Source organism: Salvelinus sp. IW2-2015, unplaced genomic scaffold, assembly GCF_002910315.2.
Source record: "Salvelinus sp. IW2-2015 unplaced genomic scaffold, ASM291031v2 Un_scaffold3368, whole genome shotgun sequence".
Taxonomy (NCBI): Eukaryota; Metazoa; Chordata; class Actinopteri; order Salmoniformes; family Salmonidae; genus Salvelinus; species Salvelinus sp. IW2-2015.
Window position 1 is genome coordinate 27,124 of NW_019944651.1, and position 26,959 is coordinate 54,082.

A 26,959-nucleotide genomic window follows, 5' to 3' on the forward strand; every position below is an offset into this window, starting at 1 on the left:
TGATATTATTCATGATAACAGCAAGTATAGAGATTACCAATGATTATCCATATACGAATAGATACAAGAGTAGTTAATAGGAAATTAGGTTAACCATGTGGATATGATAATATCATGATAACAAGTTAAATAGGTTACTCAGGAAAATGGAAATATATGGAATACCTGATTACAGCAAGTTATAGTAGGTACCATTGTTATATTTCAGGCCATATCTGTTAAATGAAATGGATCAGGTTCTTTTTATCAATGTATTTGATAAATGTTATTATCTAATTCCCACCAGGACAGGAGAGGTTGGTCTGTGATATCTGCTCTGAGGTCCAAGCTGTGAAGTTCTGTCTGACCTGCAATGTGTCCTACTGTGAGACCCACATCAGACAGCACTATACAATAGCAGCACTGCAGAGACACACACTGGTGGATGTGACTGGAACCTGGAGGAGAGACTCTGTCAACATGACTACATTCTCTGGAGGTGTTCTGCAGGACAGACCAGATGCTGATCTGTAGTCAGTGTGCAGAGACAAACCACAAAGACATGATACCACTCTCCTTAAAATAAAGAATCTGGAAGACAGGTAGCTACTGGTTGTTTTCATTCTCTTCATTGCCTGATGTACAGTATTTGTTGGATAAAGAGGGTTTATATGTCAAGATCAAAACAACATGTTTCATAGAAATGATTGACTCTTCACAGCCTAAGAGTTTTGATGGAGACCAACACACAACGTTGACCTCAGATGATGGTAGGTATATGTGAAAACAGATACACCCAAACATATTTTTTTTAATTTAAGAGTATACATTTAGTAAGATATTCAATTGTTGTCCCTTAACTACTGGGATGAATAGTACAGCAGTTTTGTTTGTATTTAGATTTTTCAATAAAGTCTGTTCTCTTCTCTCTCATTATTCCTTCACCAGTGCTGCCCCCTCCTGGTGACTTCCAGGTCCTGTTGCTGACATTAGATTCTGTGTCTCTGAGCTGGAGTTCTCCTCAGGGGCWGACAGGACCACAGACATTCAGAGTGACCTGGGGGTGTGACGGTGAAACAAGCTCAACAAGAGTGAAAGATGTGTATCATCTTAAAATAAGCAGTCTCAAACCTGGTGAAAAGTACCAGTTCAGTGTGGCCACAGAGGGAGAAGATGGCAGACAAAGCAGATGGGTCTCAGCATCTTTATTCACAGGTATTTAAACAAACAAAAAATGATTTAACCTTTATTTAACTAGGCAAGTCAGTTAAGAACAAATTCTTATTTACAATGACGYCCTACACCGGCCAAACCCGGACGACGCTGGACCAATTGTGCGCCGTCCTATGGGACTCCCAATCACGGCCGGTTGTGATACAGCCTGGAATTGAACCAGGATGTCTGGAGTGACGCCTCTAGCACTGAGATGCAGTGCCTTAGACCGCTCCGCCATTCGGGAGCCCAGAGTTTGGTTTTAATCATGTTGTACTGACATACTTTGTGTCTTAAGAGAGATATTGTTAAGGATCTTGTTAAAACATGATTTTTGTTCCAGTGGTCCCACCCAGAGACTTAAAGGTAGAACATTTGAAAGATACCTCCTTCATTCTCCACTGGTCCAAGGCTGAAGGAATGGAGAAAGTCCCACAGCGCTTCCTCATAACCTTCTACAACCCAGGAACTGGCCTCCATGCAGAGAATACTAAAGACTGCCACACAACATTCTCAAACCTGCAACCTGGTACTGAGTACACTGTCAGCATCTCTACTGTGCTGAACAATGGAGAACAGAGTGAACCTGTCTTTACAACCATCTGCACTAGTAAGAGATCTCCTCACCTTGTTACAGATCATCTCTTTACCAGTAACTACAACAGACATTTTGTTACATTACAAATTAACTTCTGTTGTGACTTCTGTTTTAACTTATTTCTTCCCAAATCAAAAGAAGTTAGACATGTTTATCCCTGGACTTATTCTACTTTTCCTCCTGTAGTATATTTCTGGAGTTAAACTGTAGGCCTGACAATAATGTATTTTCCCTCAGTACTTCCTGCTCCAGACCAGCTGACTGTTGACTCAGTGGACACCACATCAGCTGCTGTTAGCTGGAGCCAGCCACCAGGATTGGACCAAACCCAACATCATTACCAGATCTCCTACCACTGTCCAGGGACAGAACCACACATCACTACCACGTCTTCACACAGCATCACTCTCTCTGACCTGCAAGGTGGTACTCAGTACTCTGTCACTGTCTGCACTGTGCTGGAAAATGGAAAGCAAAGTCAACTGGTATCAACAACCCTCACCACAAGTAAGGAATTACCCTACTTAAGTATTATGTCTGGTTATTAAAATGACTATATATGAATTCCCCAGATGTCAAAATGCAGTTTGGTGTTTAAAATTATTACATGTTTTTATAGTATCTGAATTCTTGCTTGCTTCCCATTTCTGTGAGTCATTATGACAAGGAGTTGATCTGCCTCTGATTGTTTTAACTTTATCAGTAGTACAGAGTAAAACACTTTTTATTGTGGAGAGGATTTATAATCACATGATTCTTTTCATTTATATTAATTAATGAATATAGCAGAAACTTCATTTTTGTTACATTACAAATCTAAACTCTGTTGTCTGACTTCTGTTTTTAGCTTATTTCTTCCCACATCTAAAGGAATTACAATCTGTCTTTTTCTATTTCACTACTACTCTTCTTCTTGTCTGTAATATATTTCTGGAGTTAAACTGTAACCCTGATAATAATGTATTTTCCCTTAGTACTTCCTGCTCCAGACCAGCTGACTGTTGATTGGGTAAGCATCACATCAGCTGCTGTTAGCTGGAGCCAGCCACCAGGATTGAACCAAACCCAACATCATTACCAGATCTCCTACCGCTGTCCAGGGACAGAACCACACATCACTACCACGTCTTCGCACAGCATCACTCTCTCTGACCTGCAAGGTGGTACTCAGTACTCTGTCACTGTCTGCACTGTGCTGGAAAATGGAACGAAAAGTCGACTGGTGTCAACAACCCTCACCACAGGTAAGGAATTACCCTACTTAAGTATTATGTCTGGTGTAAATGTGTATTAAACTTGAACTAGTTATCAAAATAACTATGAACTAATCATATTGGATGTGTCAGCATGGGATGTAAAGGTCCAGTATCTTCACTGATGAGAAATATATGATGGTGAATTCCCCAGATCTCATCATGTAGTTTGGTGCTGAAATCATTAAACGTTGTTTATAATACAGTATCTGAATTCAGGCTTTCTTCCATTCCTGTGAGTCATTATGTCAAGGAGTTGATCTGCCTCTGCTTGTTTTAACTTTATCAGTAGTACAGTGTTAAAACACTATTTATTGTGGAGGGGATTTATAATCACAGCATTATTTTATTTTATATTAAAAAACTTGGTGTGGCGGCAACAATTTATCAGCGGTGCAGCAACGTTACTAAATGAATACAGAGGAAACCCCTCATTTTTGTTACATTACAAATCCAACTTCTGTTGTGTAACTTCTGTTTTTAGCTTATTTCTTCTCCATAAAGGACTTTGCAATCCGGCCTTTTCTACTTTTCGACTACTGTTCAACTTTTTCCTCCTGTAGTATATTTCTAGAGTTAAACTGTAACACTGACAATAATGTATTTTCCCCTAGTACTTCCTGTTCCAGACCAGCTGACTGTTGACTCAGTGGACACCACATCAGCTGCTGTTAGCTGGAACCAGCCACCAGGATTGAACCAAACCCAACACCATTACCAGATCTCCTACCACTGTCCAGGGACAGAACCACACATCACTACCACATCTTCACCCAGCATCACTCTCTCTGACCTGCAACGTGGTACTAAGTACTCTGTCACTGTCTGCACTGTGCTGGAAAATGGAAAGCAAAGTCAACTGGTGTCAACAACCTTCACCACAAGTAAGGAATTACCCTACTATAACCGGTGTCAAGTATTAAAAGTGTAGGCCTTGATTCATAAATAATTCCACTTATTCATAAAGTCATCATTCATTTGTTTATAAGTTTAAATTCTACCGACCATAATTTGTATTAAGTTTATATTCTGCTGACCATAAATGTTAGTCGTTGCAGCCAAGAAGCCGTGTTCAACTGAAAAAGCAGCTTATTGTATTGGTTAGCATGCTGGCACAAGCAAGGGAAACTACTAAAATGAGTGTGATGTTTTACGTTTAATCGTTTTCCCTCCACAAAATGAAAGAATGGGACAGCACTAACATAAATTACAATAGAAGGAGGACTCAAGGACTCAAGGATGATCGATTTCTTTCATGGGTGATGTCGTCCTTCTGTTCACTTTGTGGATTGAACATTATTTTACAGAAAAGGGCAGTTTATCAATGTGCTAACAGGAAGAACATAAAGCTTAAAGTTATGTCAAAGGTAACAAGTGTCCTTCTAATCTAACAGAACATGAGGTCCGGATTGTGCTGTTGGGGAGGACTGGAGTTGGGAAGAGTGCATCAGGAAACACCATCCTGGGGAGGAAATATTTCCTATCAAAGTTTTCCTCTCTTTCTCTGATAAAAGACTGTAACAAGGTTCAAGGGAAGGTGGATGGGCATAGTGTAACTGTTATTGACACCCCAGGGTTGTTTTATACTACACTGTTCAATGAGGAGGGACTGAGAAGGATCGCTACGTGCATCTCTTTCTCTGCACCTGGTCCCCATGTGTTCCTGGTTGTGATCCAGCTGGGAAGATTCACTAAAGAGGAGCAGAAAAATGTGGAGATAATTCAGAGATTCTTTGGTGATGAAGCATCGAAATACACCATGGTTCTCTTCACACATGGAGACCTTCTTGTTGATGTAACAATTGAAGACTTCCTGCTTAAAAATCCAAATCTGGAAAGTTTACTTTCTCAATGCAGTGGGGGATATCATGTCTTTCAAAACAAAGATAAGAATCCCTCTCAGGTCACTGAGCTGCTTGAGAAAATAAACAATATGGTGAAGATGAATGGAGGAAGCCACTACACCACTGAGATGTTCCAGGAGGCTGAGAGAGCGATTGAAGAAGAGAAAGAGAGGGATAAGAAGGAGAGAGAGAATAAAGAGAGAGAGATTAAAAAGAAAGTAGTACAAGAAGGTGAATGCTGTGTACAATGAGAGTCTGTAACATTACCATCTGTCATTYTTTTGACTGGCTGGTTGGTTGGCTGGCTGGTTGGTTGGTTGATTTACAGTTTGTCTAACAAATGTCTAATTCTAATGGTTTACATACGTTGTTAGACGAAGCATACACCAGCCTTAACATTTGCATATTAATTGATGACGAATGATGATTCCTATATTTCCTAAATGACTAAATGCCTTAATGGTTCAGTGTCTTGTCGTTTCTATTCATGTACAACTATAACGTCCTGACCAGAGTTATTATGTGTTTTGCTTGTTTAATGTTGGTCAGGACGTGAGCTGGGTGGGAATTCTATGTTGTGTGTCTAGTTTGTCTGTTTCTATGTCCAGCCTAATATGGTTCTCAATCAGAGGCAGATGGTAATCGTTGTCCCTGATTGAGAATCATATATAGGAGGCTTGTTTTGTGTTGGGATTTTGTGGGTGTTTGTTTCCTGTCTCTGGTTGTCTGCACCAGATAGGTCTGTCTCGGGTTTTGCACATTTTGTTATTTTGTTTGTTGTTTGTAGTGTTCACTTGTTATTTATTAAACATGTTGAACACTAGCCGCGCTGCACTTTGGTCCTCTCCTTCACGTATGGAAGAAAACCGTTACAACAACCATCTCTTTGATATGGTGATGATGATTTCACTGTGTGCAACATAGTGTTATATCTAGATAACAGAATGGCTTTATTATCCCAGCAACAGTGTTATATCTAGATAACAGAATGGCTTTATTATCCCAGTAACAAAGTGGTTATATCTAGATAACAAATGCTTTATTCCAGTAACATAGTGTTATATCTAGATAACAGAATGGCTTGTATTATCCCAGTAACATAGTGTTATATCTAGATAACAGAATGGCTGTATTATCCCAGTAACATAGTGTTATATCTAGATAACAGAATGGCTGTATTATCCAGTACTTAGTGTTATATCTAGATAACAGAATGGCTGTATTATCCCAGTAACATAGTGTTATATCTAGATAACAGAATGGCTTTATTATCCCAGCTAACAGTGTTATATCTAGTAACAGAAATGGCTTTATTATCCCAGTAACATAGTGTTATATCTAGATAACACAGTACATAGTGTTATATCTAGATAACAGAATGGCTGTATTATCCCAGTAACATAGTGTTATATCTAGATAACAGAATGGCTTATTATCCCAGTAACATAGTGTTATATCTAGATAACAGAAATGGCTGTATTATCCCAGTAACTTAGTGTTATATCTAGATACAGAATGGCTGTATTATCCCAGTAACATAGTGTTATATCTAGATAACAGAATGGTGTATTATCCCAGTAACATAGTGTTTATTAGATAAAGAATGGCTGTATTACCCAGTACATAGTGTTATATCTAGATAACCAGTAAATAGTGTTATCTCTAGATACAGAATGCTGTATTATCCCAGTAACATAGTGTTATATCTAGATAACAGAATGGCTTATTATCCCAGTAACATAGTGTTATATCTAGATAACAGAATGGCTGTATTATCCAAGTAACATAGTGTTATATCTAGATAACAGAATGGCTTATTATCCCAGTAACATAGGTGTTATATCTAGATAACAGAATGGCTGTATTATCCCAGTAACATAGTGTTATATCTAGAATACCAGAATGGCTGTATTATCCCAGTAACATAGTGTTATATCTAGATAACGAATGGCTTATTATCCCAGTAACATAGTGTTATATCTGAATAACAGAATGCTGTATTATCCCAGTAACATAGTGTTATATCTAGATAACAGAATGGTTATATCTATCACGTAACATAGTGTTATATCTAGATAACACAGTAACATGTGTTATCTAGATAACACAGTAACATAGTGTTATATCTAGATAAACAGAATGGCTTGTATTATCCCAGTAACATAGTGTTATATCTAGATACAGAAGGCTGTATTATCCAGTAACAATAGTGTTTATAACGTAAAACTTCAATTGAATAGTCTGGGTGTCTATTTGCTTAAATCCCTGGACTCAACAGGCACTTATTAGAGACAGGTTTCTATTTGAGCCAGGTGTCTTTTTCCCTAATGCACACACCTTTTACTAATTTGCATAGTTAATTGTTTCATTCCAGCATTTTATTCAATTTCCTGCACTGTTATTTACACACTGTTCCACATTTCTTTTGTTTTAGTTTGCCTCTCTTGACAGAATAAATATTCTTSTCTTTGACTGTGCATTTTCGGCAGTTCTGACTTTCACCATTAGAGGGCTATCAGAGGATTTCTTGTGGTCTGTACTTCCTACATTTTATTTTTGTGCTTGACATTTAGCTAGCAGTTCTCTGCTGTTAGCTAGAAACCAATGGCTAGCAGTTTCTTGCTGGCGGTAAAAACTGATGTTTTCCATCATTTGTTAGAGTCATTACTTTATTATTTATTGTAACAAATTCATGGTAACCTCAAACACCATAATTTCTCCCTGTGGAAGAATAATATTAAAAACACAGACTATAGATTACACACATCCAAACTTTGAACCGTGGCTGGACAAAGATCCAATATAAACTGAAAGGGAGAATGTCCACTCACCGTTATACTGCTCCCAAATATGTTTTATGAACATAATCGGAACCATTTTACATGTCAGATCACATTCACACATCTCCAGAAGTTGCATTGCATGCGTGCCATGGACGTTGTCACCATAAACCCAGGAAGGTGAATCGTTCGAGTAAGTTTGCTTGCTTTTCGTTTAATTTATTAAAACCAATCAGTTTTGTTTTTAAACGTCAACAACAATAAATGCATGTAAAATATAATTATTTAATCAAATTGGCAAGGATAAAAAAAGACAAATCATTGCTGTTGAACCAGCCTTCGTTATACTAGGCCTAGGGTAAGGGTAGCCTACGGTAAAGTGAAGGACTACAACATGACTCTTCTTGACCAAAACATAGAACTGACCATTCAAAGATTTCAGACATGACAACCATAAATAACTCACATAGTATAAATTATGACATCACATCAAAAAGTCAGAAGCCAAGCCAGTCACTTCAACAATGAACTTGTGAAATACATTTAAAATCTTGCATTTCCAATATAATTTCACCAAGATCCATTGGCTTTATAATTTCAATATGCAGTATAATATAATTTAATTAAAAACTGCTTACTTGGGGTATAGTCTTCAGTGTTAATGTTAGACAAAAATGAGGATACAATTTCCATAAACATCTTGATTTTAGGAGATTAGAACATATTAGCACATCTGGAATGAAGTCTATTGTCATTGTGATTACCATAATCAAACAAGGATTTAACTAGAAGAGAGCAGTGTAGCTGTGAATCTGAAATAAAGGTTATTTTTGTTTGGTTGATCTTAGATATTGTTTATTATCTTTGGTTTGATTTGATCTTGTATATCGTTAATTTAGTCTTTGAAYYACTAGCRCAAATATCTGTGCAGAATGTACATWATGTTATTGTSAATGGTCCATTTAGAGTTAACACCCATAGAGATGTGATTCTATATGTAATGCTATGTTTAACACCTTTACAAAAAGCCTRTGAAACAGATGCATACATACTGTACATTGTGAAAGGCTTTTGTATTTTTGTAAGAGGAGAACATCTTAGTCATCTTATAACATTATGTTGCATTAATGAATTCGGCCCGCCAGCACATAAATCCGTGCCGCAATTCTTTTCGTTGTATCCAATTGGTAGTTACAGTCTTGTTCCAGCGCTGCAACTCCCGTACGGATCGGGAGAGGCAAAAGTCCTCCGAAACATGACCCAGCCAAGCCGCACTGCTTCTTGACAAAATGCCTGCTTAACCCGGAAGCCAGCCGCACCAATGGTTGGAGGAAACACCATACACCTGGTGACGTGTCAGCGTGCATGCGCCCGGCCCACCACAGGAGTCGCTAGAGCGCGATGGGACAAGGAAATCTCGGCCTGCCAAACCCTCTCCTAACCCGGATGACGCTGGGCCAATTGTGCGCCGCCTCATGGGTCTCCCAGTCAGCTGTGACACAGCCTGGGATCGAACTCGGGTCTGTAGTGATGCCTCAAGCACTGCGATGCAGTGCTTAGACCGCCTCATCACTCTGTAGGCCCCCGCAAATTGATTTTAACAAACAATTGTCCCCCAAAAAATGCGGCCCTCCGTTGAATTTCAAAATCCCGATGTGGCCCTCGAGACAAAAAGTTTGCCACCCCTGCTGTAGATGTGATACAACTATTTGTTAATATTTTAAGTTAATAAAACTATTAGATTAATATTTATTTTAACTCTTGAAATATTTTAACTACACAGTAGGTGTATAGGTGTAAACATGTTATAGGTGTATAAGTATAACACCGTTATAGGTGTATAAGATTAACACCGTTATAAGGTGTATAAGTATAACACCGTTATAGGTGTATAAGTATAACACCGTTATAGGTGTATAAGTAAACACCGTTATAGGTGTATAAGTATAACACCGTATAGTGTAAGTTATACACCGTATAGGTGTATAAGTATAACACCGTTATAGGTGTATAAGTAAACACCGTTATAGGTGTATAAGTACAACACCGTTATAGGTGTATAAGTACAACACCGTTATACTGAAAGATTGATTGTTTATTGAATCATTTAAAAGTAAATGCTGCCTACAGCCCACATTAATATGCAAAATATGAATTGTTGATATTTCATCATCAATACATGATTGTGTTTCTATCTCTGCCTTGGTATTAAGGCCTGAGATTAACTGCCGATTATAAACTAGCTGGTTCCAGCTCTGGGATTAATTGGCTTATATAAACTGGGTGTTCCAGCTCTGGGATTAATTGGCTATTATAAACTGGGTGGTTCGGGCTCTGAATGCTGATTGGTGACAGCCGTGGTATATCAGACTGTATACCAGTGTATGACAAAACATTACTTTCTACTGCTCTAATTATGTGTCAACCAGTTTATAATAGCAATAAGGCACCTCGGGGGTTTTGGTTATATGGCCAATATACCACGGCTAAGGGCTATATCCGGGCACTCAGCGTTGTGTCGTGCTTAAGAACAGCCCTATTTCACGGTACATTATATTGGCCTTATATCACACCCCATCGGGCCTTAATGCTTAATTATGTCATGTTCATTGCACAGCAATATTGTAGCCTACCCATACTGTCAGACTACATGTCTATTTATTTTTGAGCATGGTTAACTATTTAGTGAGCGATTGATAAATGGTAGTTGTGATGGAGAAGTACATCACTGGCTGCGGGCAGCATTTGGTAAGAGAGAACACACACTCATCTCCCCCTCCCTGCTCCGTTTTCAGCTCCGTTAGCAATGTGGTTAGACACAAGTAACCAGCGATCTCAGTTCATACGTTCACACACTTACTATGTCAATAGAGAGGCTATCCGTATCCCCCCATCTGTATTCACAGGTAAAGAGTTTGCTGTTAATCTTGTTTTAATTACATACTTTGTGTTTTAAGAGAGATATTATTATGGACTCATCTATCAAAGTGAAAATATTCTTAAAGCAAATCTTCCACCTAGAGATTTAAAAGTAGACAGACCGTTTGGAGAGGCCTCCTTCACTCTCAGCTGGACAAAGACTGGAGGAATGAGAAAGTTCCACAACGCTTCCTCATATCCTACTGTAGACCATGAACAGAGACCAGCGCAGCAATACTAAGGACTGCCTCAAAACGATCAAATCTGAAACTTGGCACCAAGTACACTGTCAGTGTCTCAACAGTCCTGAAGAGAGTGAACCAGTCTCCACAACCATCTTCACTAGTAAGAGATCTACCTCACCTTGTACAGCTCATCTTCTCTTTACCAGTCTAACACAGACTTGTTTAGATATTGAATTGGTGTGTGTCCTTCCCTCACCGACTTGGTTCTACTCTTCCAGCAGTCAGGTTGGAGTCACACTGTATTATTGATCTACTAGTGGTGTGTCATGTTAATCACACTGTATATATGATCTACTAGCGGTGTGTCATGTAATCACACTGTATTATTTATCTACTATGGTGTGTCATGTTAATCACACTGTATTATTGATCTACTAGTGGTGTGGTCATGTTAATCACACTGTATTATTGATCTACAGTGGATGTGCCATGTTAATCACACTGTATTATTGATCTACTAGTGGTGTGTCATTTTAATCACACTGTATTATTGATCTACTAGTGGTGTTCATGTTAATCTACACCTGTATTATTGATCTACTAGTGGTGTGTCATGTTAATCACACTGTATTATTGATCTACTAGTGGTGTGTCATGTTAATCACACTGATTATTGATCTACTAGGTGTGTCATGTTAATCACACTGTATTATTGATCTACTAGTGGTGTCCATGTTAATCACACTGTATTATTGATCTACTAGTGATGTGCCATGCTTAATCACACTGTATTATTGATCTACTAGTGATGTGTCATGTTAATCACACTGTATTATTGATCTACTAGTGGTGTGTCATGTTAATCACACTGAATTATTGATCTACTAGTGGTGTGTCATGTTAATCACACTGTATTATTGATCTATGTTTACCATTCAAAGTTCACTGTAAACTAGTGTTCTTCCAATCTTTTAGCTGGCATAATATGGACATGTCATGCTTTACAATTTTAATGCCAATGGATTACTGATCTACTCCAAAACATATTTAATGCGACATTATTTACAATTTTTCAACTTCATATTCATCACCACCATCAACATCTGTGAAAATGGCACATTCTATGTTTTGGAGTAAAAAACATAGAGGAAGATGTGTTTCCAATGACATCATCATGTGATTTTAACCAGTTATGAGAAGGCATTACCTACTAACTGCCTGCTAATTGGTTGACGATGTCATTGGAAACACTTGTCTTCTATCTGGTTTACTCCAAAACATAGAAAAGCTCCATTTTCACATGTTGATGTTGGGGTGTTGCTGGAGATGATGAATATGAAGTTGAACATTTTTGATATTTCCCTTTAAGCATCATATGGGCATGTTATAGTATACAATAGTCATCACACTGGATTGATTATCTACTAGTGGCACACAAAAAAGTCTACCAGCCATTATTACAGTGATTGTTGTTTTTACACAGGGTCTTCAAAAATCACTCTAATATAGCTACTTAAAAAGTTAAAAAGATAAAGAATGTGGGGATAGACCAAGTAAATGTAGCTATTGAACACTTTTTTAAATTGACAATATATCTAATGAAACATATCAAGCTCACTTAGATCTTACTGTGAACGTGTGTGGGTATGTGTGTGTGTCTGTGTTTGTGTTTGTGTGTCATGACTGTAACACATCTTGCTTTCACAATTTAACATTTCCTAAACAGCACCCCCGTTAAACTAGCTTCACTTTACCCCGATATCAAAGTCATTTTAAATAAGGCCAACAAATTAAAGAAACGATTTGGTATAACTTTGATTGAGTAAGTGTGCTTCAGACGTTTTGCTTGGAATGCTTTGTAGCTATGATCTTTATCTGTGCATGAGAGTGCATCATACTCAGTTTCCGTACCAGAAAATGCATCTGACTCAGTTTCCCTACCAGAAAACACGCTATACCATAAAGCAGTGGTCACCATCACCTGGTCGATCTTCACGGCATTCTTAGTTGATCACCAAACATTTCTTTAGAAAAGCCAACTATGAATACAGATGGAAACTGATTAGGCGATGTCTTGACTGTGTTCTGCGAGTGTCGGCTCACTTCACCGAAGTGTTTTCACTGCATACTTATAGATGTCATTTAAGATGATACATTATGCTACCAGCCTTATTGCAATAATAATGGCACATTTCTCTATAATCGCCTACACAACCAGAAGGCCTAATTATAGGCTGATGCTTGAATTCATGAAATAGTTTGAGCAAATTTCGAATCCTAATTAGAGCCAATAAACACACAATTGTGAAATTGATTAGGTTAATCTGCGTTTATTTTAATTAATCATATTTGACAATAGCCAAAGTAGCCTAAACGTGTCTTTGATATCAATTTGATATCATATGAGCTATGCAAAATTGATTGAGTCTCTTTGAAAATGTTTTAGAAGAACAGACGGAAAGTTGTTTGTCCTGAATTTATAATTTAATATATATAAATGATTCTGGCCAAGCTAAATGTATTTCCTAAATGATGTCGTCGCGGACGAAATTGAAAATAGGCTATATTCATAGAGTTAGATAGAGGACTCATCATGGATATAACCTATTATAGCATGGATATTGCCATTGAGGGCTTCTACTATTTTHAAGTAGTCAATTGGGTGTGGATTTCTATGGGTTGTAGCTTCAGTGGCGCTGCCCAAGATGTCACAAACGCTAAAATTGCACAGATATAAAGATCAGTCCTCTATCTATCTCTATGGCTACAGTCTTTGGGCTCCAACCTGCACTAAGGCAAGAATTAATGTTTGTCCACTCATACAGGCAGTAATAATAGCATTTATATTTTGTTATTAAAATTTATTTATTTCATTTTGATTTAGCAGGAGCCTGACTGCACACCTCAGCACCGATGACACCTCAATCTACAAAGTGTGTTCAAATCCCTGTTAGTGACATTTTCCTTTCCCAAGACAATCCATCCACCTGACAGGTGTGCGCATATAAGAAGCTGATTAAACACCATGATAGATTACACAAGGTTCACGTTGTGCGGGAGCAATAAAAGCCACTCTAAAATGTGCAGTTTTTGGTCACACACCATGCCATGAGATGTCTCATATTTTGAGGAGCGTGCAATTGGCATGCTGACTGCAGGGAATGTCCACCAGAGCTTTTGCCAGAGAATTGAATGTTCATTTCTCTACCATAAACTGCCTCAAATGTCGTTTTAGAGAATTTGTCTGTACGTCCAACCAGCCTCACAATCACAGACCACGTGTAACCACTCCTACCCAGAACCTCCACATCTGGCTTCTTCACCTGCGGGATCGTCGTAGGGGAGGGTGCTGAGGAGTATTCATGTTTGTAATAAAGCCCTTTTGTGGGGAAAACTCATTCTGATTGGCTGGGCCTGGCTCCCCAGTGGGTGGGTCTGGCTGCCAAGTGAGTGGACCTAAACCCTCCCAGGCCCAACCATGGTTGCACCCCTGCCCAGTCATGTGATATCCATAGTTTAGGGCCTAATGAATTTATTTCAATTGACTGATTTCCTTATATGAACTGTAACGCAGTAAAATTGTTGAAATTGTTGCATGTTGCGTTTATATTTTTGTTCAGTATACATGGGAGATGTGAGTTACAGGCTATTACCAAGTGTCTTGTCCTCAGGTAGACGCCACATTAGCATAGCCATTAACCCAAACGAAGAAACCATGTTTCAGAGTTGATATATGTGCATCCAGGTATAATTATATGTGTGAGTCAACATATTTCATATGATTTAATGCATGTTATTAACAAAGTTTGCTCCATTTTGAAGTAGACATTGAAAATACACTTTATTACTTTAAACAAAATGTTGAATCATTTTGAGACTACAGGAAATAGGTTGACTGCTATGTTAAACAACTGCTGTCATGGATTGCCTTGTGGATAATATTTTCACTGTGGAAAAACAGGGATATCTAAAGTCAGAGACGGTAGAGAAAGCGAGACCCCACTCCCTAATTTATTTGGATTGGGGAGGGGCCACTCGAGTGGACTACTTATTGCCCCTCCACGCGGAGGGGTGCCCCTGGGTGAGACTTCTCACTGGCAAATTCTTTCTGGTCGGGGCAGTGTGGGTGGGGGGAGCAGGATGTGACAATAAGTAAACTCTCTCGAGTGAGCAAGCCAGATATTATGGAGGAACTGTGACCTCACGCGGGAAAAGCATGCTCACCATCTTTGCTAAAGTTGTCCCATGTGATGCATGCACAGATGCTCCTCCCCTCACCTCCTGGCTGTCTTCCTCGTCTCACCTCTGAAACAGCACCTTAGGTTTCAACCCTTTTGTTATAACCCTGTCAGTACATGCTCCAGGCTACTCTGAATGCAGCAGGAAAATGGTAAGTCAACATATTTTTATAAAAGTGTAGCGGTGGAAAAAGGACTCAATTGTCATACTTCAGTAAAAGTAAAGATACCTTAATAGAAAATGACTCAAGCAAAAGTGAAAGTCACCCAATAAAATACTACTTGAGTAAAAGTCAAAGTATTTGGTTTTAAATATACTTACGTATCAAAAGTAAATGGAACTGCTAAAATGTACTTAAATATCAAAAGTAAAAGTACAAGTATAAACCATTTCAAATGTCTTATATTAAGCAAACCAGACGGCACTATTTTATTTTATTTATTTATTGGCGGATAGCCAGGGGCACACTCAGACATAATTTACAAATGAAGCGTTTGTGTTTAGTGAGTCCGCCAGATCAGAGGCAGTAGGGATGAACAGGGATGTTCTCTTGATAAGTGTGTGAATTGGACCATTTTCCTGTCAAAATGTAACAAGTACTTTTGGGTGTCAGGGAAAATGCATGGAGTAAAATGTACATTATTATCTTTAGGAATGTAGTGAAGTAAAAGTAAAAGTTGGCAAAAATATTCATAGTAAAGTACAGATACCCCAAAAAGTACTTTYCACCACTGTYAAGTGTCAGYTTAAGATATGTTTTGATGACTGGCAGGTAGGCTGATTCTTATTCAAACTGGGGAYGACTTTAGAGCTCACAATGTCATAAAAATTGCAATTCCTCTCAGGTAATTTGAACAAGTAAAAATCAAATGGCCCAGATCTAGAATGATGACAGAATGTAAGGAAGTTTACAAAYATGGTTTTATTTGTTCTTAGCATACATGAAACAATTGTCTATTGTTAATGTTATTTTTGTAAATACTTGCAAACTGTCTGGCAGCCTTCCAGGTACTTTTTTTTTGCGGCTGCGCTGCGAGTCTCAGAAGATTGCAACATGATAATATGTCACATGAAMGGGTTTCCTGACGTAATGCATACTTCTCCAGGCGTTGTGAGATGTAATGTTTGTATGCTGAAAAAAACAATCTGGAGCGCCATCTTTCTCTCAATATAGTTGTAAGTCTAACCCCCTCACATTCAAATCTGGACCAGAGCCAGTTACACTGCTTTTTAAAAACGATTCCCCTCTAATCAGGGACTGATTTAGACCTGGGACACCAGGTGGTGCCATCAATTATCAGGTTGAACAGAAAACCAGCAGTAGTCCTCGTAGGGTAACATGTGAATACCCCTGGCCCAATTGCTARAGCTACATGTGAGGTTAATAGCTGTGCACATAATCCTAATAGGCCAACCTCTTCATGGACTACATTTGAACATTTTCATATTTTAGGGCATGGGTATTCAAATCTTGAAATGGGGCTGTTTTCTCTCCTCTACCTGATGATTGATTGCACCCACCTTGTGTACCAGGTCTAAATCAGAGGTCCAGGTCTAATGTCCCAGGTCTAATTTGAGGTCAAGATTTTGAATTTGAGGGTTTCAGGGCATGAACTTTAGGGCATGAACAGATTGAGTTAAAACATTGTTATTTTAACAATGCTGGTTGGTTATACATCTTGTTGACATTCATCCAACGACACCTTGACTTGCTTTACACACCCCTTACTGCAGAACATTTTTCTCAGGAAATCATGTGACTTACAGTTAGAACGACTCCTGTAACCGCACCCTGCTACAAGCAAGAATCAAGTGGACAAACCAGAAATATTACATATCTGTTTGATAGCAAACCTAGATGATAAGATGAACTGTCATCTTTTTGGCTAACCACATTGGAACATTCTAATCTTTTAGGACATGAACTGGCAGAGCAGGTTTAAATAAAGTGTAGTGCCATTGTTTTCAGTAAGATGTATCCATGGTGATAGGAGGGACAGCAGGCAGACTAAGGGCAGGGCAGCCACCTGAGGACAATATTCACTTGTCTGTGTCAGCTTAATATGGCCTAAAATGGCAGGTGGTAGACTGTCTATTACAAATMAAACTCTACAATTGATGACTATAATTTCATAAGAAATGACTGACATGAAAATTATGAACTAAATCACATGATGATGGTGCACCTTTACAAGTAGTCCATCCTAAATCAACTGATTTATCACACTAGCATGATACAGCAGCCATCAGCATTATATTATCAGAGTACTGAGGCAGTGCTGGACAGATACCTTCATTTGTTAAGACACCATTGTTTATGTGTCTACTGTAGTCTACAGGGATCATTACAGAGTACGGTCCATGTTTTCATTATACTGATAACTACTGTAGTGTAGCCAACTAGTGAACATTACTTAAGTCCAGTCCATGTTTTCATTATACTGATAACTACTGTAGTATAGCCAACTAGTGAACATTACTTTAAGTCCAGTCCATGTTTTCATTATACTGATAACTACTGTAGTTGTAGCCAACTAGTGAACATTACTGTAAGTCCAGTCCATGTTTCTTATACTGATAACTACTGTAGTGTAGCCAACTAGTGAACATTACTTTAGTCCAGTCCATGTTTTCATTATACTGATAACTACTGTAGTGTAGGCCTATTAGTGAACATTACTGTAGTCCAGTCCGTGGTTTCATTATACTGATAACTACTGTAGTGTATACCTACTAGTGAACATTACTGTAGTCCAGTCCATGTTTTCATTATACTGATATCTACAGTAGTGTATCCTACTAGTGAACATTACTGTAGTCCAGTCCATGTTTTCATTATACTGATACTACTGTAGTGTAGCCTATAGTGAACATTACTGGTAGTCCAGTCCGTGGTTTCATTATACTGATAACTACTGTAGTGTAGCCAACTAGTGAACATTACTGTAAGTCCAGTCCATGTTTTCATATACTGATAACTACTGTAGTGTAGCCTACTAGTGAACGTTACTGTAAGTCCAGTCCATGTTTTCATTTTACTGATAACTACGTAGTGTATCCTACTAGTGAACATTACTTAGTCCAGTCCATGTTTCATTATACTGATAACTACTGTAGTGTAGCCTACTAGTGAACATTACTGAAGTCCAGTCCATGTTTTCATTATACTGATAACTACTGTAGTGTATCTATTAGTGAACATTACTGTAGTCCAGTCCGTGTTTCATATATACTGATAACTACTGTAGTGTAGCCTACTAGTGAACATTACTTCAAGCTCCAGTCCATGTTTTTCATATACTGATAACTACTGTAGTGTATCCTACTAGTGAACATTACTTAGTCCAGTCCATGTTTTCATTATACTGATAACTACTGTAGTGTATCCTACTAGTGAACATTAGTGTAGTCCAGTCCATGTTTTCATTATACTGATAACTACTGTAGTGTAGCCTACTAGTAACATTACTGTAGTCCAGTCCGTGGTTTCATTATACTGATAACTACTGTAGTGTACCTACTAGTGAACATTACTGTAAGTCCAGTCCATGTTTTCATTATACTGATAACTACTGTAGTGTATCCTATAAGTGAAAACATTACTGTAAGTCCAGTCCATGTTTTCATTATACTGATATCTGAGGCACTCAGTATTCCATTCCTTGTTTTATTTATGCACTAGCTAGCTACAGGTTTAGTGAACAACAATGTATCTATGTATCCCCATAATCCTTTCAGTAAAGTTCAACAAAATATATCAGATGCCTGACTCCCATTCTTATGGAGTGAACGTTATTTATAAGAAGGGTTACATGGAGAAAATCTGACCTCTCAAATGAAAATGGATGGCCCTCCCTTCAGCAAAATATATTTTACCTAAACCCTCACGGAACGCTTAAAAAAGTGACCCCCCTTCATACCCAAAACAACAATTAAAACGAAGTGGATAGCAGAGAACATGTCTACCGTTTATTCTCACTTCTTGGACAGACCAGAGCTTTAGAGATGCAATTTTAGATCTGTTCTTTGTCCTGTAAGGATTCATTTTGGTAGAGCACAGGGCTGCGGGCCAGAAGGTTGTGAGTTCCCAAACCACCGTGGACAAGAGTAGGGGTGGAAAGATCTCCTTTACAGTAAAAGGCTCCCGAGTGGCGCAGCTGTTTAAGGCACTGCATCTCAATACTAGAGGAGTCACTACAGACCCTGGTTTGATTCCAGGCTTTATCACAACCGGCTGTGATTAGGAGTCCCATTGGCCGGTGCACAATTGGCTTGGGTTTGGCCGGGGTAGGCCGTCATTGTAAATAAGAATTTGTTCTTAATTAACTGACTTGCCTAGTTAAATAAAATAAAAGTTTTGCATAAATCTATCATCGTATTTGCAGGTTCGAGAAAAAATTACATTTAAAAAAAAATGTTATTCAATTTTACATCATTTTACATATTAGCATAATATTTTTTAATACCACACAAATTACAGAATCACAGGCTAAGAACGGACAGAGAAATATGCCTATGTGTTCATCTTATCAAATTTCTCCAATGCCAAACTTTTCTAACAGTGGCTTAACCCAACGAGAAAAGGTCATAAGTGTTTCCCTAAAAGCTGTCTGGTTTTAAACATCTTTTATTATACAGAAAGTGAATATTTTAATCAATTGATAGTGACATAATTAGATTACTTCTCTCAAAGAAACGAAACAATGACATCCTCATATGCATCGGAGTCACGTCTTTCCTGGGTATTTTACATCTTGTTTCTAGCATAAAGCATCTCGGACCAAAGCCCTGTTATAGATCACTTTATATAATAAGATCTGTTTTATTTTATTCAAAATCTTAAGCTATCAAGGGGTAGGCCTGTGCAGTTTTCCATCCAAAAATAAATTTAAATCCTATGATATTCCCTGTCATACACCTTTAATTCCAGTCTTGGTTTTAACTTAAAGCTGCAATGTGTAATAATGTGAGTTATAAATCTGTCATATGTCATTCTCATTGAAATCAAGTCTAAGAAGCGGTATCTGTTCAATCTGTGCTATTTCTATGATTCCCGATCATACGTTTTGTTTTTGCTTCTTTTACCTCTGGTTTTATATACCATTTTCAAACAGCTGAAAATACAATATTTTTGGTTATCGAAAACATATTTCACAGCAGTTTAGATGGTACAATGATTCTTTACACAAAGACTGGTTGTTAAGTCACATAAACTGAAATTAGGTGAACTATTCAAATTTTAGCAACCAAGAAATGCCAGAGCTATTTCTGTATATTGCACCTTTAACAGCCCTTCACTGACACTGAGGTAGGCTTTTTAAAGAGTGCATGGTGGGTGAAGGAATTGACCAAATCTATGTATATAGCAGCCTATAACCTAATTTTGTCTGTCAAACAGGTAGGCCTACCTCTTATTTCTTAAATAGAACGATTTCTCATTCTTAAACACAGAGAAATATTTAACTTTCATCAATTACAAATTACATGGACTAGATTTTTCAACTGGCTCCTCCGTCGCGACGTCCCCTGAATGCCCATCTGCTAGCCTGCTAGCCGCGGCCCGCTAGCTGTCTAGAGCATATTGGACTGTTTTTTTTTTTTTTTTTTTTTTGGGGTGGATCAGCTTAATATTGCGGAAAGAATGTTGCTTCCAATGTAATTGTCTGCATCATTTCCAATCCCCCATATTTGGACTGTTAGCTGAAGAGATCCATCGGCCAATTTCTTGGGCCACTATACCTATTTTCCCAATTGGACTGGACCCCTTTACTAGACAGAGCTCTACTAATCCATCACGACTGGTCTGCGCACGTAACTGCAATAGGAGCCTACAACAGACTTCTTCCATCGCGACGTCCCTCTAATGCCCTTCTGCTAGCTTGCTAGCCCCGGCCCGTTATCTGTCTGAATCGCCGTGTCTCCAGCCAGCCTAACCACTCACTGGACCCCTATGATCCTTCGGCTATGCATGCCTCTCCCTAATGTCAATATGTCTTGTCCATTGCTGTTTTGGTTAGTGATTATTGTCTTATTTCACTGCAGAGCCTCTAGCCCTGCTCAATATGCCTTAGCTAACCCTTTAGTTCCACCTCCCACACATGCGGTGACTTCACCTGGTTTAAATGATGTTTCTAGAGACAGTATTTCTCTCAACATTACTCAGTGCCTAGGTTTACCTCCACTGTATTCACATACTACCATACCTTTGTCTGTACATTATGCCTTGAATCTATTCTATCGTACCCAGAAACCTGCTCCTTTTACTCACTGTTCCAAATGTACTAGACGACCAGTTTGTATAGCCTTTAGCCAATACCCTTATCCTACTCCTCCTCTGTTCCCCTGGTGATGTAGAGGTTAATCCAGGCCCTGCCGTGCCTAGCTCCACTCCCATTCCCCAGGTGCTCTCATTTGTTGATTTCTGTAACCGTAAAAGCCTTGGTTTCATGCATGTTAACAAGAGAGAAGCCTCCACCCTAAGTTTGTTTTATTCACTGCTTTAGCACATTCTGCCAATCGGGATGTCCTAGCCGTGTCTGAATCCTAGCTTAGGAAGACCACCAAAAACCCTGAAATTTCCATCCCCAAACTATTACATTTTCCGACAAGATATAACTGCCAATGGGGGCGGAGTTGCAAGCTACTGTAGAGATAGCCTGCAGAGTTCTGTCTTACTATCCAGGTCTGTGCCCAAACAATTTGAGCTTCTACTTTTAAAAATCCACCTTTCCAGAAACAAGTATCTCACCTTTGCCGCTTGCTATAGACCACCTTCTGCCCCCAGCTATGCCATGGACACCATATGTGAATTGGTTGCCCCTACCCCGGTCAACATCCCTGCACCCCCCACAGGAACTCGCCCAAGCCTCCCCCATTTCTCCTTCACCCAAATCCAGATAGCTGATGTTCTGAAAGAGCTGCAAAATCTGGTCCACTACAAATCAGCGGGGCTAGACAATCTGGACCCTCTGTTTCTAAAATTATCTGCAGAAATTGTTGCAACCCCTATTACTAGCCTGTTCAACCTCTCTCTCTCTCGTATTGTCTCAGATCCCCAAAGATTGGAAAGCTGCCGCGATCATCCCCCTCTTCAAAGGGGGAGACACTCTAGACCCTAACTCCTACAGACCTATATCTATCCTACCCTGCCTCTCTAAGGTCTTTGAAAGCCTTGATAACAAACAGATCACCGACCATTTCAAATCCCACCGTACCTTCTCTACTATGCAATCTGGTTTCCGAGCTGGTCATGGGTGCAGCTCAGTCACGCTCAAGGTCCTAAACCGTATCATAACTGCCATCGATAAAAGACAATACTGTGCAGCCGTATTCATCGACCTGGCCAATGCTTTCGACTCTGTCAATCACCACATTCTTATCGGCAGACTCAACAGCCTTGGTCTTTCAAATGACTGCCTCGCCTGGTTCACCAACTACCTCTCAGATAGAGTTCAGTGTGTCAAATCGAAGGGCCTGTTGTCCGGACCTCTGGCAGTTTCTATGGGGGTGCCACAGGGTTCAATTCTCAGGCCGACTCTCTTCTCTGTATACATCAATGATGTCGCGCTTGCTGCTGGTGATTCTCTGATCCATCTCTATGCAGACAACACCATTCTGTATACTTCTGGCCCTTCTTTGGACACTGTGTTAACTAACCTCCAGACGAGCTTCAATGCCATACAACTCTCCTTCCGTGGCCTCCAACTGCTCTTAAATGCAAGTAAAACTAAATGCATGCTTTTCAACCGATCGCTGCCCTCACCTGCCCGCCCGTCCAGCATCACTACTCTGGACGGTTCTGACTTAGAATGTAAACTCTCCTTCCAGACTCACATTAAGCATCTCCAATCCAAAATCAAATCTAGAATAGGCTTCCTATTCCGCAACAAAGCATCCTTCACTCATGCTGCCAAACACACCCTCGTAAAACTGACTATCCTACCGATCCTTGACTTCGGCGATGTCATTTACAAAATAGCATCCAATACTCTTCTCAACAAATTGCATGCAGTCTATCACAGTGCCATCCGTTTTGTCACCAAAGCCCCATATACTACCCACCACTGCGACCTGTACGCTCTCGTTGGCTGGTCTTCGCTTCAAACTCGTCGCCAAACCCACTGGCACCAGGTCATCTACAAGTCTTTGCTAGGTAAAGCCCCGCCTTATCTTAGGTCACTGGTCACCATAGCTGCACCCACCCGTAGCACGCGCTCCAGCAGGTATATTTCACTGGTCACCCCCAATGCCAATTCCTCCTTTGGCCGCCTTTCCTTTCAGTTCTCTGCTGCCAATGACTGGAACAAACTGCAAAAATCACTGAAGCTGGAGACTCATATCTCCCTCACTAACTTTAAGCACCAGCTGTCAAATCAGCTCACAGATTACTGCGCCTGTACATAACCCATCTGTAAATAGCCCATCCAACTACCTCATCCCCATACTGTTATTTATTTATTTATTTTTCTCCTTTGCACCCCAGTATCTCTACTTGCACATTCATCTTTTGCACATCTATCACTCCAGTGTTTAATTGCTATATTGTTATTACTTCACCACTATGGCCTATTTATTGCCTTACCTCCCTTATCRTACCTCATTTGCACACACTCTATATATACTTTTTCTATTGTATTGTTGACTGTATGTTTGTTTATTCCATGTGTAACTAACTCTGTTGTTTGTGTTGCACTGCTTTGCTTTATCTTGGCCAGGTCGTAAATGAGAACTTGTTCTCAACTTGCCTACCTGGTTAAATAAAGGTGAAATAAAATAAATAAAAAATATTTGAAAATACTAAACCTCCCTTTGACTGAAATTGAAAAAGCATTACTCTCCATAATTTTCCCCATGGTAACCATTCTGTGCATTTCAATCTGTCCCTTATAATCATAAGATAATACAACAGGAAGAGGAACATTACAGTGTATTGTAGTTTTTACCAATGCATTTATCACTGATTTGTTTAGGCTACAAACACCAACATAAACCCCCAGAGCAGTGAAGCAGTATTTTTTAGTTTAAAAGGTTTTGTCAATATTTGGAATTTAGTCTTCTGATTTACAGATTGATATGGGACCAGACCAGTCCTCTTCAGGATTGTGAGGTCTCCTCTCTGAGAGTTATAATGAGTTATCATCAGGTGGCTGAGAGTGGAGCCATCACTAAAAAAAGACATAAGGATCTTGATGAGACGATGGACCCTGATATGAAGAGGTGGGTGTGTCCCATAGCATGATGTCTGTTTCCATTGCAGTTATCAGGATGACAGTTGATTATATAGTAATTACTGGAATTATAAGCAAGGTTTAGTAATAGATTACATTTTAATTTTGTAGGTTTCAATTTCAACTGTATGCAGTCTCCAGTGATAAAATGGTGGAACTCAGTTTCCCCCCTTTTAACCCCTTCAGTATGCCTAAACACTGCAGTATTTCATTTCCATCAAACTAGTACCCTGTGTTCCCCATATCACTATCAGGAAGTTCTCAGAAGCTAAAGCTTAAATCTACTCTGTTCACAGTGTCCATGTGTATAAAACAGACTTTCCTACACCCAGCTGGGAGTCCACAAGAACACTGGAGAGTGACGGAGAACTAAGGTGTTCTAATTATAATTTGTTGTGTATCTTATTTTCTTGATTACCTCACAATTCACACTTAAGTCGCAGTTCAATGTTTTTTTCAATTGTTGTAATAGAATAACAGAGAAGAATTGGGAATAAATTCAAATGCTTTATACTGAAATACATTTAGTAATTCCTTAATTAGTAAAAATAAAATCCTACTTAGTAATTGATTACTTATTATATAATATACTATCTGTTATGAATGGTAAACCAATACAACACGTGCAGTGTTGTATGACCCATGTGTATAACATAGACATCACATATGTTTCCTGTCAGTTTGATTGAATATACAGTATTTTACTGTTTGCAGGGTCCATAAGGAGAGAGCAGAGTCACCAGCCCCCAGTTACCTATCAATGAAGACTCACCAATCTATGGATACACCTAATTATTTCAAGGAAGGAGACCTTACTCAAAAAGAGGGGTATGACATTTATTATAGAACTTTATAAATGTTGATCTCAATATGAATTAATTTGTTGACTTTTCCACCAGACATATGGTAGGTCTAATAACAATGATACAAGGTGTAGTTGAGTTACCATGACATTAGCACTTTTAGAACTATTCCATTGGTTCCATTATATGGGACAAACTGAATAAAGTGCAGGCAGCTTAAATATTTGAAGTATTTGACAATATATTTTATTCATGTCTGACTTCCACCCCTCAACGTTTTGCATTAGTGTAACTTATAGGATTCATCTGGAGAGAGCAGAGTCACCAACTCAGAGTTGTGTATCAGAGAAGACTCACCAGTCAATAGATCCTCCTGTCTCTTTCAAGGAGGAGACCTCTACTCAACAAGAAGAGTGAGATCATACACTGTGCTCTTCCACATTCTTATCCAGTAGTTGTGAGGATGACTAATAAAACAATCTGAATATTATGTTGTGATATGGCTACTACTCATTTAATACTTATCATTTCATTATTTTGTAAAAAGCTTTTTCTTTTATGTCATTGTGTTGTTTCTTCATCTTCCACTGAACAGCATCCGACGAGGAGTGGTGGTCTGTGATGTATGTGAGGTCAAAGCTGTGAAGTCCTGTCAGACCTGCAATCAGTCCTACTGTGAGACCCACGTTAGGAAGCACTACACACTACCTAAACTACAGAGACACACCCTGGTGGATGTGACTGGAGACCTGTTCAGAGACACCCTGTATAGAGGAGACCCCCTATATAGAGGAGACCCCCTGTATAGAGAAGACTCCCTGTATAGAGGAGACGCCCTGTATAGAGGAGACTCCCTGTATAGAGGAGACCCCCTGTATAGAGAAAGACTCCTGTTATAGAGGAGACTCCCTGTATAGAGGAGACCCCCTGTATAGAGGAGACGCCCTATATAGAGGAACGCCCTGTATAGAGGAGACGCCCTGTATAGAGGAGACCACCCTGCATAGAGGAGACCCCCTATATAGAGGAGACCCCCTGCATAGAGGAGACATCTTGTATAGTGGAGACTCCCTGTATAGAGGAGACTCCCTGTATAGAGGAGACTCCCTGTATAGAGGAGACCCCCTGTATAGAGGAGACGCCCTGTATAGAGGAGACTCCCTGTATAGAGGAAACTCCCAGTATAGAGGAGACACCCTGTATAGAGGAGACACCCTGTATAAAGAAGACCTGCAGCAGAGACTCTGTCAGGAACACCACAGAGCTCTGGAGGTGTTCTGCAGGACAGACCAGACGATGATCTGCAGCCTGTGTGTAGTAACAGAACACAAAGGACATGATACAGACTATGATGAGATAAAACAAGCAGGAAGAAAGGTACGTTTTGTTCTCTTGAAATATGCTGGTCTCGTGTTGTCACATTATCAGATTTTCTATAGTTTTGCTTGCAAAGTCAGTGTTTTCGAATGAAAACTTGTCATGTAAACTATGTGCAAGTTCCATTTTCTTACTGATTCTTGTTCTATTCTGATACCAGGTACCAGACGAAGAACACAACCAGAGACTGATTTTAGTTGAAGGTATGTTCAAACCTTTACTGTTTCAGCATGCGGTTTCATTGTTAATAAAAAACAAATGACTCACCAAAGTTATTGACATTTGTCAAAGTTGTTAAAGGGGCAATCTGCAGTTCAAACAATAACGAAGGGCCACCCCATCACTGTTTATGTCAAAGACTGAGGGATGGGACTGCTTTGTGTGAAAGGATTGACCATTCATGATATCAAAATTGTAGTTTTAACTGTGTTTTGAGGCTAAAGTGTTTGTTTACAATTTATATTGTTTATAAAAAATGGCGTAACAGACAGGTTCTGGATAGGGCAGTGCCAATAGAGACCTGAACTGGGTACTGGATCATGG

General features: G+C 39.2%; 2 protein-coding genes across 2 annotated transcripts in view; both read left to right on the forward strand.

Moving 5' to 3' along the window:
• Window positions 1-261: 261 nt before the first annotated feature.
• LOC139025835 (interferon-induced very large GTPase 1-like) overlaps window positions 262-26,959 on the forward strand; it is a gene marked incomplete at its 3' end in the record, with an annotated part of 58,434 nt that continues 31,736 nt past the window's right edge. Inside the window, exons 1-7 of the mRNA XM_070441044.1 lie at window positions 262-581; window positions 701-749; window positions 928-1,194; window positions 1,535-1,801; window positions 2,027-2,296; window positions 2,764-3,033; window positions 3,657-3,926. Of these exons, the coding sequence (XP_070297145.1) occupies window positions 1,612-1,801; window positions 2,027-2,296; window positions 2,764-3,033; window positions 3,657-3,926 (1,000 nt within the window). The remainder of the gene's footprint in view (window positions 582-700; window positions 750-927; window positions 1,195-1,534; window positions 1,802-2,026; window positions 2,297-2,763; window positions 3,034-3,656; window positions 3,927-26,959) is intronic.
• Window positions 14,924-26,027, forward strand: LOC112075746 (uncharacterized). The gene is made up of 6 exons (XM_024142690.2): window positions 14,924-15,160; window positions 24,076-24,225; window positions 24,533-24,610; window positions 24,951-25,064; window positions 25,327-25,452; window positions 25,635-26,027. Exons 2-6 carry the CDS (start codon window positions 24,137-24,139, stop codon window positions 25,936-25,938), a joined length of 711 nt encoding a protein of 236 aa, XP_023998458.1. The 5' UTR covers window positions 14,924-15,160; window positions 24,076-24,136; the 3' UTR covers window positions 25,939-26,027.

Bases quoted from the DNA above. Each gene is read 5' to 3' on its own strand.
- LOC112075746 (XM_024142690.2), top strand. From the start codon at position 24,137: ATGAGTTATCATCAGGTGGCTGAGAGTGGAGCCATCACTAAAAAAAGA. The intron at 24,611-24,950 runs GTGTTCTAATTA...TACTGTTTGCAG, and splicing joins GAGAGTGACGGAGAACTAAG to GGTCCATAAGGAGAGAGCAG. The intron at 25,453-25,634 runs GTGAGATCATAC...TCCACTGAACAG, and splicing joins ACCTCTACTCAACAAGAAGA to CATCCGACGAGGAGTGGTGG.